This window comes from Salvelinus namaycush, chromosome 3 (assembly GCF_016432855.1).
Source record: "Salvelinus namaycush isolate Seneca chromosome 3, SaNama_1.0, whole genome shotgun sequence".
NCBI lineage: Eukaryota > Metazoa > Chordata > Actinopteri > Salmoniformes > Salmonidae > Salvelinus > Salvelinus namaycush.
The window spans coordinates 10,895,105-10,910,704 of record NC_052309.1 but is presented as its reverse complement, the minus strand read 5'-3'; the positions used below and the strand labels follow the sequence as shown (position 1 = coordinate 10,910,704).

The following is a 15,600-nucleotide window of genomic DNA, read 5'->3' as shown; positions in this document are numbered from 1 at the left end:
CATATACTGTATTTGCGTGTTTGGATAGATGTATGGGCAGAGTGTATGTGGAAGAATGGTATTGTGGTTTTCCTCAACAATAGGTGTATAGGTTATGTGTAGAGAATTCAATATTTATCCATTTTCACAACAAAGCCATATGTATTTGTTTGTGTGCGTACTTGTTGTTTGAGTGTCTGTGTACGTATGTTTGTGAGCATGCACATGCATACATGTTTGAATGTAACTGACAGAGCAGATACAGGGGGTGGCATTTGTATCGTGCTATAGTAGTTCTCCATGTTCTCTATAGAGGGTTCCTGCCAGAGCCTGTATAGTCACAGCTTTAAAGTGCAGTGTGCCCCTATAGCACCGTAAATCTGTCCTTTCCCCAATCCTCAGAGAAGCAGAGGAAGACTGGCCTGCCACCCCTCCCTCCCTCACACAGCCATTACAAGACCCTGCCACCCTCCCTCACTCTCCCTCACACAGCCGTGATAAGGCCCTCTTACAAACGGAACTCACTGGTTACCTCAAAGAGGAAGACCAGGACTACGTCCCAAATGGCACCCTATTCTTTTTATACTATAGTGCACGACTTGGTCTAAAGAAGTGCACTACATAAGGGAATAGGGTGCCATCTAGGACGCAACCAAGGAGACCAGCGTTTAATTTAAGGCTAGCCATCACAGTAACACAAACTGCGCAGAGAAAGATTCTTGACAGGGGAATGACAAGAGTTACAAGGCAATAGTAAACTGCAGAGAGGTCAATCCCCCCAGATAACCATCTCTGTCTACTCTACATTGTTATGGTCATATTGTGACATCCATCAACGTTGAAGGTACGAGAGGTACAGTATGCTGGTTACTGTTGCTTTCGAGGCACTTTTACTATCCTGTATAGAGGACTCAATGTCAATGCTGTTCTGTATTGGGACTGTTTCTTATCAGGATTTGACTCTTGAGTAAATAGCTGCTTAATCATAGCTTCAGGTCTAATACACAGTCAGAGAGGTACTGACCTAAATTACGCAGATAATTCAACCTTGCATTAAAACCGAGGAAGAGTCACACTAATTCAATAGACACAACATTACATTCATGTGAGAGAGAAGAGAAAGACTGAGTGAAAGAGACAGACAGAGCTTACATTGGTAAATTACTGCATGAAACAAATTGGAAGGAGAGAGGGGGAAGAGGAGAGGGGAGAGAGGAGAGGGGAGAGAGGATAGTTGTAAAAATTTGAAAAAAAACCACTGATAAATAATATATGCTATTTAGCAGACACTTTTATCCAAAGCGACTTACAATCATGCGTGCATACATTTTATGTATGGGCCTTCCCGGGAATTGAAGCCACTTTCCTCTGTTGCAAGTGCCATTTTATTTTTTTTATTTTATTTTTTATTTTTTTCACCTTTATTTAACCAGGTAGGCTAGTTGAGAACAAGTTCTCATTTGCAACTGCGACCTGGCCAAGATAAAGCATAGCAGTGTGAACAGACAACAACACAGTTACACATGGAGTAAACAATAAACAAGTCAATAACATGGTAGAAAAAAAGAGAATCTATATACAATGTGTGCAAAAGGCATGAGGAGGTAGGCAATAAATCGAATAATTACAATTTAGCAAATTAACACTGGAGTGATAAATCATCAGATGCTCTACCAACTGAGCTACAGATGATAAGTAACAAGGTAATCAAATGAAATCCATTTTACCTCATTTCTACCAGCATATCATGTGTGCAACTAAAAAAAACTCTCGACCACCTTCACTCCACACACAGAGACGCAGACAAAGCTCTCTGTTGCCCTCTATTTGGCAAATCTGACCATAACTCTATCCTCCTGATTCCTGCTTACAAGCAAAAACTCAAACAGGAAGTACCAGTGACACACTCAATTTGGAAGTGGTCAGATGATGCGGATGCTAAGCTACAGGACTGTTTCGTTAGCACAGACTGGAATATGTTCCAATATTCATCCAATTGCATTGAGGAGTTTAACACATCAGTCAACGGCTTCATTAATAAGTGCATTGATGACGTCTTCCCCACAGTGACGGTACGTACATACCCCAACCAGAAGCCATGGATTACAGGCAACATCTGCACGGAGTTAAAAGCTAGAGCTGCTGCTTTCAAGGAGCGCGACACCAATCCGGACATTTATAAGAAATCTCGCTATGCACTCCAACAAACCATCAAACATGAAAGCATCAGTACAGGACTAAGATCGACTCCTACTACACCGGCTCTGATGCTTGTCGGATGTGGCAGGGCTTGCAAACTATCATGGATTACAAAGGGAAACCCAGCCGAGAGCTATCCCAGTGAGCCTACCAGACAACTTACCCTCTCTTGGGTACGTGAGACGTTAGCGTCCCACCTCTTCAACAGCCAGTGACACTGCTGGGCGCCAAATTCAAATACAGAAATACTCATTATAAAAATTCAGAAAACAAAACATATTTTACATAGGTTTAAAGAATAACTTCTTGTGAATCCAACCACGGTGTCAGATTTAAAAAATGCTTTAAGGCGTAAGCATACCTTATGGTTATTTGAGAACATAGCCCACTAGACAAATCATTACAAACAGTAACCAGCCAAGTAGAACAGTTACACAAGTCAGAAATAGAGATAAAATTAATCCCTTACCTGTCACATTCCTGACCTTATTTCCTTTATTTTGTCTTTGTTTAGTATGGTCAGGACGTGAGCTGGGTGGACATTCTATGTTATGTGTTTCTATGTTGGGTTCTTTTCAATTAGCCTGATATGGTTCTCAATCAGGGGCAGGTGTTTTACGTTTCCTCTGATTGAGAACCATATTAAGGTAGGCTGTTCACACTGTTTGTTTGTGGGTGATTGTTCCTGTGTCAGTGTTTGTGCCACACGGGACTGTTTCGTTTGTTAGTTTGTTCCTGTTCGTGCGTTCTTCGTTGTCTGTAAGTTCTCATGTTCAGGTCTGTTTACGTCGTTTGTTATTTTGTAGTTGTTCAAGTGTGCTTCGTGTTTGTCTTTAAATAAATCATTATGAATTCAACCTACGCTGCATATTGGTCCGATCCATGGTCCTCCTCAGACGAGGAGAAGAACGAACGTTACATTACCTTTGATGATCTTCATATGGTTGCACTCAGCAGACATTAATTTACTCAATAAATGTTCCTTTTGTTCGATAAAGTCTCTTTATTTCCAAAAACCTCCGTTTTGTTTGCGCGTTTTCTTCAGTAATCCACAGGCTCAAACGCAGTCAAAACAGGAAGACAAAAAAATCCAAATTGTATCCGTAAAGTTCATAGAAACATGTCAAACGATGTTCATATTCAATCCTCAGGTTGTTTTTAGCCTAAATAATCGATAATATTTCAACCGGACAATAACGTCGTCAATTTAAAAGGTAAACAAGAAACGCACTCTCTCGGTCTTGCGCATGAAAAAGCTCTGTGACACTTTAGGGTCCACTCATTCAGATTGCTCTTACTTCCTCATTTTTCAGAATACAAGCCTGAAACAATTTCTAAAGACTGTTGACATCTAGTGGAAGGCATAGAAACTGCAATTTAAGTCCTAAGTCAATGTATACTGTAATGGCATTGAATAGAAAAAAAAAGACTTCCTGAATGGATTTTTCTCAGGTTTTTGCCTGCCAAATCAGTTATGTTATACACACAGACACTATTTCAACAGTTTTGGAAACGTTAGAGTGTTTTCTATCCAAATCTACCAGTTATATGCATATCATATCTTCTGGGCCCGAGAAACAGGCAGTTTAATTTGGGCATGCATTTCATCCAAAATTCCGAATGCTGCCCCCTACCCTAGAGAAGTTAAATGCCTTCTATGCTCGCTTCAAGACAAGCAATCTGACATCAACACCATCATCCCAGAAACCCTGCACCCACACCAATTCGCATACTGCCCCAACAGGTCCACAGATGAAGCAATCTCAATCGCACTCCACACTGCCCGTTCCCACCTGGACAAAAGGAACACCTAGGTGAGAATGATGTTCATTGACTACAGCTCAGTGTTCAAAACCATAGTGCTCTCCATGCTCATCATTAAGCTAAGGACCCTGGGACTAAATACCTCCCTCTGCAACTGGATCCTGGACTTCTTGACGGGCTGCCCCCAGGTGTTGAGGTTAGGCAACAACACATCCACCATGCTGACCCACAACATGGGAGCACCTCAGGGGTGTGTGCTCAGTCCCCTCCTGTACTCCCTGTTCACACACGACTGTGTGGCCACTCACAAATCCAACACCATCAATAAGTTTGCAGATGACACGACAGTGGTAGGTCTAATCACCAACGACGATGAGACAGCCTATAAGGAAGAGGTCAAAGATCTGGCAGTGTAGTGCCAGTACAAAAACCTCTCCCTCAACATCGGCCAGACAAAGGAGCTGATCTGGACTACAGGAAATGGAGGGCGAACACGACCCTATTCACATCGACAAGGCTGTAGTGGAGTGGGTCGAGAATTTCAAATTCCTCGGTGTCCACATCACTAAGGTCCTATCATGGTCCAATCATACCAACACAGTCGTGAAGAGGTACGACAACGCATCTTCCCCCTCAGGAGAATGAAAAGATTTTGCATGGGCCCTAAGATCCTCAAAATGTTCTACAGCTTGTGACGGCCCTGAATTTTTCTGAACTGTCTCAGTGCTTCTCCTTCCAATAGGGCGGTTTTCCTTTAATTCCCAATTAAATAGTGCTTCTCCTTCCAATAGGGGGCTTCCCCTTTAATCCCCAATTAAATAGCCAGCATCAGCTGCGCAAAAGTGGGGTTGTGATGGAGACGTGAATGAGGATGTGTTCAACCCTCAGTTCTGAAGCTTCTCTCTTCAGTTTGTTTTGTTGCATTTAAAAGTGTGCTTTTGTAGCTTAATAGCTAGTTTACCCAGGATCGGATCCACTCTTTGCATCCGTGTTCTTCGTGGCCTTTCGCTGGAGATCTGTTGGCGGATTGGATTGTCTGACTGACCGACTGACTACAACCTTTTTGTATACGGTATTTAATTTGTTTTGGGGTGCTGTATACCGTGATGATTTATGTAGTTAGTTGTAAGTGAGGACGTATTAGTATTTGATACGCTTTATAGTTGTGTGGTAAAATAATAGTTATTTTGATTGTATGACTGAGACTGGGTTTATGCTACACTTGAATGAACGGACAAACATTGCGTGACAAAGGTCACTTGAGTTCCCTGAACTCCTTTACCGGGCTGGACTCTTTTTAGGCCCGAGGTACAGGACATTTGTGGAGGAACCAGAGCTCATTATTTGTTATATTGTTATGTGTGTGTGATCATTTATGTTGGTAATACAACCCACGCAAAAGAATAGTTGCTTTTAAAGTTCTTCCCAATGTTTTAAGGGTTTATGAAAAGTGTATTCCCATCCTGACTTTTACATGAGTCCTTTGTATTGGTGTAGACTTGAGGGACCAGATGGGACTCATTCCCTCCCTGTCACGATTGTCGTCGGGAGAAGTTGAAGAGGACCAAAGTGCAGCGTGGTACGTATTCATAATACTTTTAATAAAGATGAACACTCGAACAAAAACAACAAAACGACAAACGAACAGTTCTGCAAGGTGCAACAAAACACTAAATAGAAACATACAAAGCAATCTACGGTCAGGGCGTGACACTCCCAAACCAAAAGGAGAAACCAATATTTTCTCTGGTAGGCACACCCTACCTGGCACCCCATTAAACAATAACCTCAAGTCAAAACCGTTACAAGCTGCACCATTGAGAGCATCTTGACTGGCTGCATCACCACCTGGTATAGCAACTGCCCGGCATCCGACTGGAAGGTGCTACAGAGGGCAGTACCTCACTGGGGCCGAACTCCCTGCCTTCCAGGACCTCTATACCAGGCGTTGTCAGAGGAAGGGCTTAAAAATTGTCAAAGACTCCAGCCACCCAAGTAATAGACTGTTCTTTCTGCTACCGCACGGCAAGTGGTACCAGAGTGCCATAAGACTGCTGAACAGTTAATCAAAAGGCTACCCAGACTATTTACATTGACCCCCTTATTATTACATTTTTCATGCACTGACTCTCTTGCCCTGACTCTATGTACACTCACTAGACTTTACCCACACATACTATTCTGACACTCCAACACACACATGCACCCACATTAAATATGATCACTCTCACATAACACATGCATATTGACGCCACACACACTCACACTCTTCACACACGCTGATGCTACTTTGTTAATTAATTATCCTGATTGCCTAGTGACTTTAACCACTACAGTACCTACATGTACATACTGTATGACCTCAACTACCTGGTACCCCTGAAAATTGACTCTGTACTGGTACTCCTTGTTATATACCCTCATTATTGTGTTAATATTTCCTTTTTTATTTAGCAAATATTTTTCTTACTTTTTAACTCTGCATTGTTGGTTAAGGGCTTGTAAGTAAGCATTTCACAGTAAAGTCTACACCTGTTGTATTCGGCGCATGTGACCAACAACATTTGATTTTGATTTGAAGAGGGAAAGAGAAATAAAGACGCAGAGGGAAGGAGAGAAAGGGTGATGTAAAATACGGAGAGAGGGAGAGCATCCCGACAAACGCTTTGATTGAGGCAGAGCCGCAGTTCTTTTGTCAGCGCCAGTCCATATCAAGATAAACAGAATGACATAATCTCTCGTCCGTCATAACGGATGGTTTTCATTTTCTCCCTCTGAGCTTTCCTTTAAAAATGACAGCACTAACGGTGGTTTACTGTCGGCTAGTTGACTATCAGCGTCATTCAATCACATTGTGTAGAAGAGAACAGCTATTGCAGGGAAAACTGGAGCTGCTGTTGAGGGAATTTAGTGTATTGGAGAGGTCTAGCTAGAGCCATGGATGTGGCATGGCTTTAAGGTAGACAGAAACGGCAGTGCCTAGACTTTAGGCCCTAGAGGGAAAACCTAACCTGCCTAGCGGATTGCCTATAAGTGTTATGATTGGAATTTCTATACATGTAGAAACCCCAGTTCTTGCCATCAATGGGAAAACCTGGTTAAATATATAAATGTTAAATAAAAAATGGATAGAAACTCTCATAAACTGAGTTTTTGAAATGTGCAGAAGATGATCAGACAAGGAGACTGGCCTATCCAGGTTCGTCACTACTACTTCTACCAATAACTAAATGTTTAAACCTGGTCACTCAAATAGTTTGTGTACTCACAAGTTACAACCCTCTTCAGTATGGCCTTATTCATCATGTAGTGTAAAATGTTATACTGTAGCCTAAGGCCATTTGGATTGATTAAGTGCAGAAGACAATTTTGATCCCTTCAACTAGTTTGATAAACTATGATTGTTTTTTGCCTTTTATTCTGTTTTGGCACAGGTCCAGTCTGTCACCTGCTGTTTTCATTTCCTCTTATGTTGACAATCACATTATTCCAGTGACAAATTGTGGGGTTTTCATTTTATTCCACTACTAACGAATAGCAGAGCATCCCACAGTAAAGACCCTTTACTGGGTTTTGGATTGGATAACCTAAGTAACCGACTACAGTATACAGCAAACTGCAGATTGCAGCAATAAGGTATCCTGCCTTAAATCATTCAGTAGTTGCAGAATTTATTATGGTCCTAAGTTATCATAAGTGTCTCAATAATTATGTGTAGGTCTGCAGTGTATTAGACACGTTTAGTGTGCTGATAGTACAGTGTGTGTGTGTGTTTGGGTGTGCTGATCATGCTTAGTGGATATCTACTGTACTAACCTCCCTGTGAAGATAGAGAGGTGTCTCTCTCTACCCTAGTGGTATGCAACAGACAGATGGCCCTGCTAAGAGGTGCACCATATGTTGATGCCTTGGACAGTCTGGCTAGCTGAGAACATAAGACCACCTGAAGTTTAGCCCCACTTATGCCTGGTAAACATGAAACTTTCTTTCCATCTCTGCTGTGCATCGTAGTAAGTATAGTAGTTGATGTAACATTTTTACTATGGTAGGCTAATCCCCTAAAACACTGGGTAAGCTCCAAACACATTCTAAACTATTTATCATAAAAAAGTAGAGTGAACGGCATAAAGGACATGAGAGATGAATGGATTTGTATTGTACTAGAGGCCACTGTACCTTTTCTGAGATGGAGTAAAAGTTTTCCTTTGTGTAACTCCAGCGTGACGGTGTGATCATCTTGTCCCTCTGTGTGTATCAAGGTCCCAGAGTTCTGCAGGGTTTTGAACTTCAGAGAGATGGTGTCTTTGGCTGTTTGACTTGGTGTTGGGTTAGGGCTGAACCTGTAGAGCAAGCAGCTGCTGCCGTCAAACCACGCCACATCAGACTCTGCAAACAACACATTTACAAGTAAAGATTATACTGTATAGTATAGTAGTACCATCAACACATTCACAAGTAAAGAGTGTACTGTAGAGTATAGTATTACCATCAACACATTCACAAGTAAAGATTATACTGTAGAGTATAGTATTACCATCAACACATTTACAAGTAAAGATTGTACTGTATAGTATAGTAGTACCATCAACACATTCACAAGTAAAGATTATACTGTATAGTATAGTAGTACCATCAACACATTCACAAGTAAAGATTATACTGTAGAGTATAGTAGTACCATCAACACATTCACAAGTAAAGATTATACTGTAGAGTATAGTAGTACCATCAACACATTCACAAGTAAAGATTATACTGTAGAGTATAGTAGTACCATCAACACATTCACAAGTAAAGATTATACTGTAGAGTATAGTATTACCATCAACACATTTACAAGTAAAGATTGTACTGTATAGTAGTACCATCAACACATTCACAAGTAAAGATTATACTGTATAGTATAGTAGTACCATCAACACATTCACAAGTAAAGATTATACTGTAGAGTATAGTAGTACCATCAACACATTCACAAGTAAAGATTATACTGTATAGTATAGTAGTACCATCAACACATTCACAAGTAAAGATTATACTGTAGAGTATAGTAGTACCATCAACACATTCACAAGTAAAGATTATACTGTATAGTATAGTAGTACCATCAACACATTCACAAGTAAAGATTGTACTGTAGAGTATAGTATTACCATCAACACATTCACAAGTAAAGATTATACTGTATAGTATAGTAGTACCATCAACACATTTACAAGTAAAGATTGTACTGTAGAGTATAGTAGTACCATCAACACATTCACAAGTAAAGATTATACTGTATAGTATAGTAGTACCATCAACACATTCACAAGTAAAGATTGTACTGTAGAGTATAGTATTACCATCAACACATTTACAAGTAAAGATTATACTGTATAGTATAGTATTACCATCAACACATTCACAAGTAAAGATTATACTGTAGAGTATAGTAGTACCATCAACACATTCACAAGTAAAGAATATACTGTATAGTATAGTAGTACCATCAACACATTTACAAGTAAAGATTATACTGTATAGTATAGTATTACCATCAACACATTCACAAGTAAAGATTATACTGTAGAGTATAGTAGTACCATCAACACATTCACAAGTAAAGATTGTACTGTATAGTATAGTAGTACCATCAACACATTTACAAGTAAAGATTATACTGTATAGTATAGTATTACCATCAACACATTCACAAGTAAAGATTATACTGTAGAGTATAGTAGTACCATCAACACATTCACAAGTAAAGATTATACTGTAGAGTATAGTAGTACCATCAACACATTTACAAGTAAAGATTATACTGTAGAGTATAGTATTACCATCAACACATTCACAAGTAAAGATTGTACTGTATAGTATAGTAGTACCATCAACACATTTACAAGTAAAGATTATACTGTATAGTATAGTAGTACCATCAACACATTTACAAGTAAAGATTATACTGTATAGTATAGTAGTACCATCAACACATTCACAAGTAAAGATTGTACTGTAGAGTATAGTAGTACTGTACAACCAACACATTCACAAGTAAAGATTATACTGTATAGTATAGTAGTACCATCAACACATTCACAAGTAAAGATTGTACTGTATAGTATAGTAGTACCATCAACACATTCACAAGTAAAGATTGTACTGTATAGTATAGTAGTACCATCAACACATTCACAAGTAAAGATTGTACTGTATAGTATAGTAGTACCATCAACACATTCACAAGTAAAGATTGTACTGTAGAGTATAGTATTACCATCAACACATTCACAAGTAAAGAGTGTACTGTAGAGTATAGTAGTACCATCAACACATTCACAAGTAAAGATTGTACTGTAGAGTATAGTAGTACTGTACAACCAACACATTCACAAGTAAAGTGGCCTCCCGGGTGGCGCAGTGGTCTAGGGCACTGCATCGCAGTGATGAAACTCTGCGCCACCAGAGTCTCTGTGTTCGCGCCCAGGCTGGGCTGGGTTCGCGCCCAGGCTCTGTCGCAGCCGGCCGCAACCGGGAGGTCCGTGGGGCGACGCACAATTGGCATAGCGTCGTCCGGGTTAGGGAGGGTTTGGCCGGTAGGGATATCCTTGTCTCAGTATGTAAAAATGTAATAAAAATGTATGCACTCTACTGTAAGTCGCTCTGGATAAGAGCGTCTGCTAAATGACTAAAATGTAAATGTAAAAATGTAAAGATTATACTGTATAGTATAGTAGTACCATCATCACATTCACAAGTAAAGATTATACAGTAGAGTATGGTAGTAAAATCCCACACTCCAAACATTACATTTAATTGTTTACATTTTAGCAGAAGCTAGAATCTAGAGCGACTTACTGTATTGGGTCCATACATTTTCATAGAGGTCCCCCTTAGGAATCAAACCCACAACCCTGGCGTTGCAAGCGCCATTCTCTACCAACTGAGCTATAAGGGACTACATTACGATCCTGTGATAGTAGAAATTAAAATCACAACCCTCATCTTCAGCGGGAAAACAAATGCATATATTCTATTCAGAAACCCAGTGGGAAACACTTGTTGAAATAACATCAGCTGTAATGCTGGTTGTAATGAGCCAATTTCAACCAGATTTGACCACTGGGATACTGAAGAGAATAGTAGAGACGTTATTCACACTCAAAGTGGAGGCCATTCATTGCGTTCAGTGTTTTTATTAGCAATTAGATGTGCATTATAGGCTCCAGTGTGTGCTGGTTGAGTGAGATTTAGAGCCGAAGCTAATTTCTCCTTACTTAACTGCCTCTAACGAGGCAGGGTAGCCTTGGTCCGTCACACATCAAACCACTTCAATCACTAGATCAGTCTTTTTCATGATTATGATTGAAGAGCTGTGATTAAAGACTAAAGAAGACTTTCATGTGAGAGTACTGACACCTTTTATCTTGTGCTTTTACCTTATTGATATTGTTTGCAATGCATTGTAAGTTGAATATGACAGACAAAAACATATGTCATTTTGGGTTTACAGGCCTACTTCCCTGGCATTTACTTTCATGGTTACAAATGACATTGTTAAATGGTCATTACAGAATAATAATAACTATAGCACAGGTAACAGTTACTGAGGGTTAAAACAAAAACCCTTCAGAATGCTGTTCCATAGCCAAAAGCCAGATAAATAAGTATAAACAAACCGTGGGCAATAATCGTTTTAAGAGTAAAACTGTCTGCTCTTATGTATAATCATTCAAAACACAATATAAAATATCAAAACACATCCACTCTGTCCTTGCTCATCCGCAACTTAATACATCTCCCAATAGTGCTGCATACAAAAAGAACACAAAACTATTCATATTTGTTTAATATACATCATAAATCACCGCTCTACAATGGAGGACTGATTAAAAAACAAACAATCCAGGGACAGGTTGTTGGACTGAGGGAGAAACAGAGCCACAGTGTGAGACATAACAGATATGGATGTCTGTGTGAGACATGTTCGCTGTAAACAGAAATGACAACAGTGATGAAAAATAAAATAAATGGATCTTTTGCATATTGTTTGTTGGCTCATCCACAGAGCATGCAGTTAGTACACCTACAGTCATTCCCTAGCGTTGTTTAATACTGGAAATATGCACAACGTCAATACAACCAGATTAGAGTATTCTCTTTGTAATAATGCAAAGATGGAAAACTTTGATGTGGGTGGGGGCCATGAAAAATCTGAACTCATCATGAGGGGCCGCAGTGGCTGAGGAGCCGCAGTCAGAGCCGGCTTTAGCCTTTTAGGGGCCCTAAGTATTTTTTGGGTTGTTTTAGAGTTTATTTCCTGCTAATCTGCACATTTTGCTATTGGGCGTGGAGAAAATGTTGCCGTTTTTAAAATAAGTTTGCTGCAATTCTACACATTTTGCCATGGGGCAGAGAAGATTTTGCACTTGTCTAACTAATGTCATGCAATTCCCCCAAAAAAATCAAAGGGGAAGAAAGAAAATTGTGCAGTTTTACAGCTAATGTCCTGCAATTCCACACATTTTACCATAGGGTGGAGAGAAAGGTTTTCAGTTTTTAATATGATATCTGAGTGAAAGAGACTAACAAAATAATGTACACACAATATTCGGTAAGTATTCAGAACCCTTGACTTTCTCCACATTTTGTTACGTTACAGCCTTATTCTAAAATGGATAAAAGCGTTTGTTTTCGTCATCAATCTAAATACAATACCCCATAATGAAAAACAGGTTTAGAATTTTTGCAAATGAAAAAAATTCTAATAATGAAATAAATTATATTTACATAAGAATTCAGATCCTTTACTCAGTATTTGTTGAATCAATTTTGGCAGCGATTACAGCCTCAAGTCTTCTTGGGTATGACGCTATAAGCTTGGCACACCTGTATTTGGGGAGGTTCTCCCATTCTTCTCTGCAGATCCTCTCAAACGCTGTCAAGTTGGATAGGGAGTGTCCCTGCACAGTTATTTTCAGATCTCTCCAGAGATGTTCAATCGGGTTCAAGTCCAGGTTCTAGCTGGGCCACTCAAGGATATTCAGAGACTTGTCCCGAAGCCACTCCTGTGTTGCCTTGGCTTGGTTTAGGGTCATTGTCCTGTTGGAAATTGAACCTTTGCCCCAGTCTGAGGTCCTGAGCGCTCTGGAGCAGGTTTTCATCAAGGGTCTCTTTACTTTGCTGTGTTCATCTTTCCCTCGATCCTGACTAGTCTCCACATCATGATGCTGCCACCACCGTGCTACAGCGTAGGGACGATGCCAGGTTTCCTCCAGACGTGATGCTTGGCATTCAGGGCAAATCTTGTTTCCCATTATCTGAGTCCTTTAGGTGCCTATTGGCAAACTCCAAGTAGGCTGTAATGTACCTTTTACTGAGGAGTGGCTTCTATCTGGCCACTCTACAATAAAGGCCTGATTGGTGGAGTGCTGCAGAGATGGGTATTCTTCTGGAAGGTTCTCTCGTCTCCACAGAGGAACTCTGGAGATCTGTTAACCCTGATGCCTTCCATTTCCCCAGTTTGCTCAGTTTGGATGAGCGGACGGCTCTAGGAAGAGTCTTGGTGGTTCCAAACTTCTTCCATTTAAGAATGATGGAGGTCACTGTGTTCTTGGGGACCTTAAATGCTGCAGAAATGTTTTGGTACCCTTCCCCAGATCTGTGGTTAGACACAATCCTGTTTCGGAGCTATATGGACAATTCCTTCAACCTCATGGTTTGGTTTTTGCTCTGACATTCACTGTCAACTGGGACCTTATATAGACAGGTGTGTCCCTTTCCAAATCATGTCCAATCAATTGAATTTACCACAGGTGGACTCCACAATCAAGTTGTAGAAACATCTGAAGGATGATCAATGGAAACAGGATGCACCTTAGCTACATTTTTGAGTCTCATAGTGTACAAAAGGCTGTGAAGTATTTGTAGTTAATCATATCAGAGCTGTAGCTACGCCCGGCTGTTACGGACAGCAGCTCCTCTTCTCCACTTGAGCAGAGAACCCTTTCCATCATTTATCTACGGGACTAGAGTTTTTTTGTTATTAGTGGTTATACCTAGCCAGGCCCTCTGTTGATGGAGCGGCTAAACACCCCTAGACATCTCATATCATGTCTGTTAGGTCTGGGTAAGATATGTAAGAGAGTCTCAATACTTAACTTTATTAGGAGTGAATTAACATAGTCAATTCAGGGGTGGCAGTACAAAAGTCTGAAGTATTTGTAGGTAATCATTTCAATAATGTTAGTTCATCATATCAGAGCTGGAGCTCCGCCCACCAGTGAAGTGGAGCAGAGCATACGGTGTGATCTCCAGCTCAGAGAAGGTCAGCTCGTGAGTAGTCAAGTAAGAGAAAGTTCCAGCTATCCTTGTGTTTTCCCACCAGTTAGCTTTCATTGTGTTAGCCATGTTAGTACATATTTCATATCTTGTCTGAAGAAGCACTCTGTGAAGATAATGTCATATTTATGGTTATGCTAATTAGTAGTTTCAACTGCGAGCTAGCAATTGTGAGCTGGCTAGCTCTGTTTTGGTTATTATATCATTAACCCTATATTGGTATAGGATAATGTCCCCCAGTGCATTGCCATATCTCGGACTGGCCAATAAAAATAAAAGATTTGTATGAACAAAAGAACACAGAAACTGGACAGAGATGGCTTTTTCTTTGCAACTCTGACTAGAAGGCCAGCATCCCGTAGTCGCCTCTTCACTGTTGACGTTGAGACTGGTGTTTTGCGGGTACTATTTAATGAAGCTGCCAGTTGAGGACTTGTGAGGCGTCTGTTTCTCAAACTAGACACTATATGTATGTACTTGTCCTCTTGCTCAGTTGTGCACCGGGGCCTCCCACTCCTTTCTATTCTGGTTAGAGCCGGTTGGTGCTGTTCTGTGACGGGAGTGGTACACGGCGTTGTACGAGATCTTCAGTTTCTTGGCAATTTCTCGCATGGAATAGCCTTCATTTCTCAGAACAAGAATAGACTGACGAGTTTCAGAACAAAGTACTTTGTTTCTGACCATTTTGAGCCTGCAATCGAACCCACAAATGCTGATGCTCCAGATACTCAACTAGTCTAAAGAAGGACAGTTTTATTGCTTCTTTTTTCAGAAAAACAGTTTTCAGCTCAAAGTACTACACCGGCTTCGACGCTCGTCGGATGTGGCAGGGCTTGCAAAATATTACAGACTAGAAAGGGAAGCACAGGCGAGACCTGCTAAGTGACACAAGCCAACCAGACGAGCTAAATTACTTCTATGCTTGCTTCGAGGCAAGTAACAAACATGCATGAGAGCATCAGCTGTTCCGGAAGACTGTGTGATCAAGCTCTCCGCAGCCGATGTGATTAAGACCTTTAAAAAGGTCAACATTCAGACGGATTACCAGGACGTGCACCCCGAGCATGCACTGACCAACTGGCAAGTGTCTTCACTGACATTTTCAACCTCTACCTGTCTGAATCTGTAATTCCAACATGTTTCAAGCAGACCACCATAGTCCATGTGCCCTAGAACACTAAGGTAACCTGCCTAAATGACTACCGACCCGTAGCACTCACGTCTGCAGCCATGAAGAGCTTTGAAAGGTTGGTCATGGATCACATCAACACCATTATCCAGAAACCCTAGACCCACTCCAATTTGCATACCGCCTAAACAGATTTACAGATG

At 40.6% G+C, this 15,600-nt stretch overlaps 1 protein-coding gene across 1 annotated transcript in view; it reads right to left on the bottom strand.

The window, feature by feature from the left end:
• cntnap3 (contactin associated protein family member 3) overlaps positions 1–15,600 on the bottom strand; it is a 187,666-nt gene that overhangs the window by 124,594 nt on the left and 47,472 nt on the right. The window contains exon 5 of the mRNA XM_038989461.1: positions 8,119–8,328. Within this exon, the coding sequence (XP_038845389.1) occupies positions 8,119–8,328 (210 nt within the window). The remainder of the gene's footprint in view (positions 1–8,118; positions 8,329–15,600) is intronic.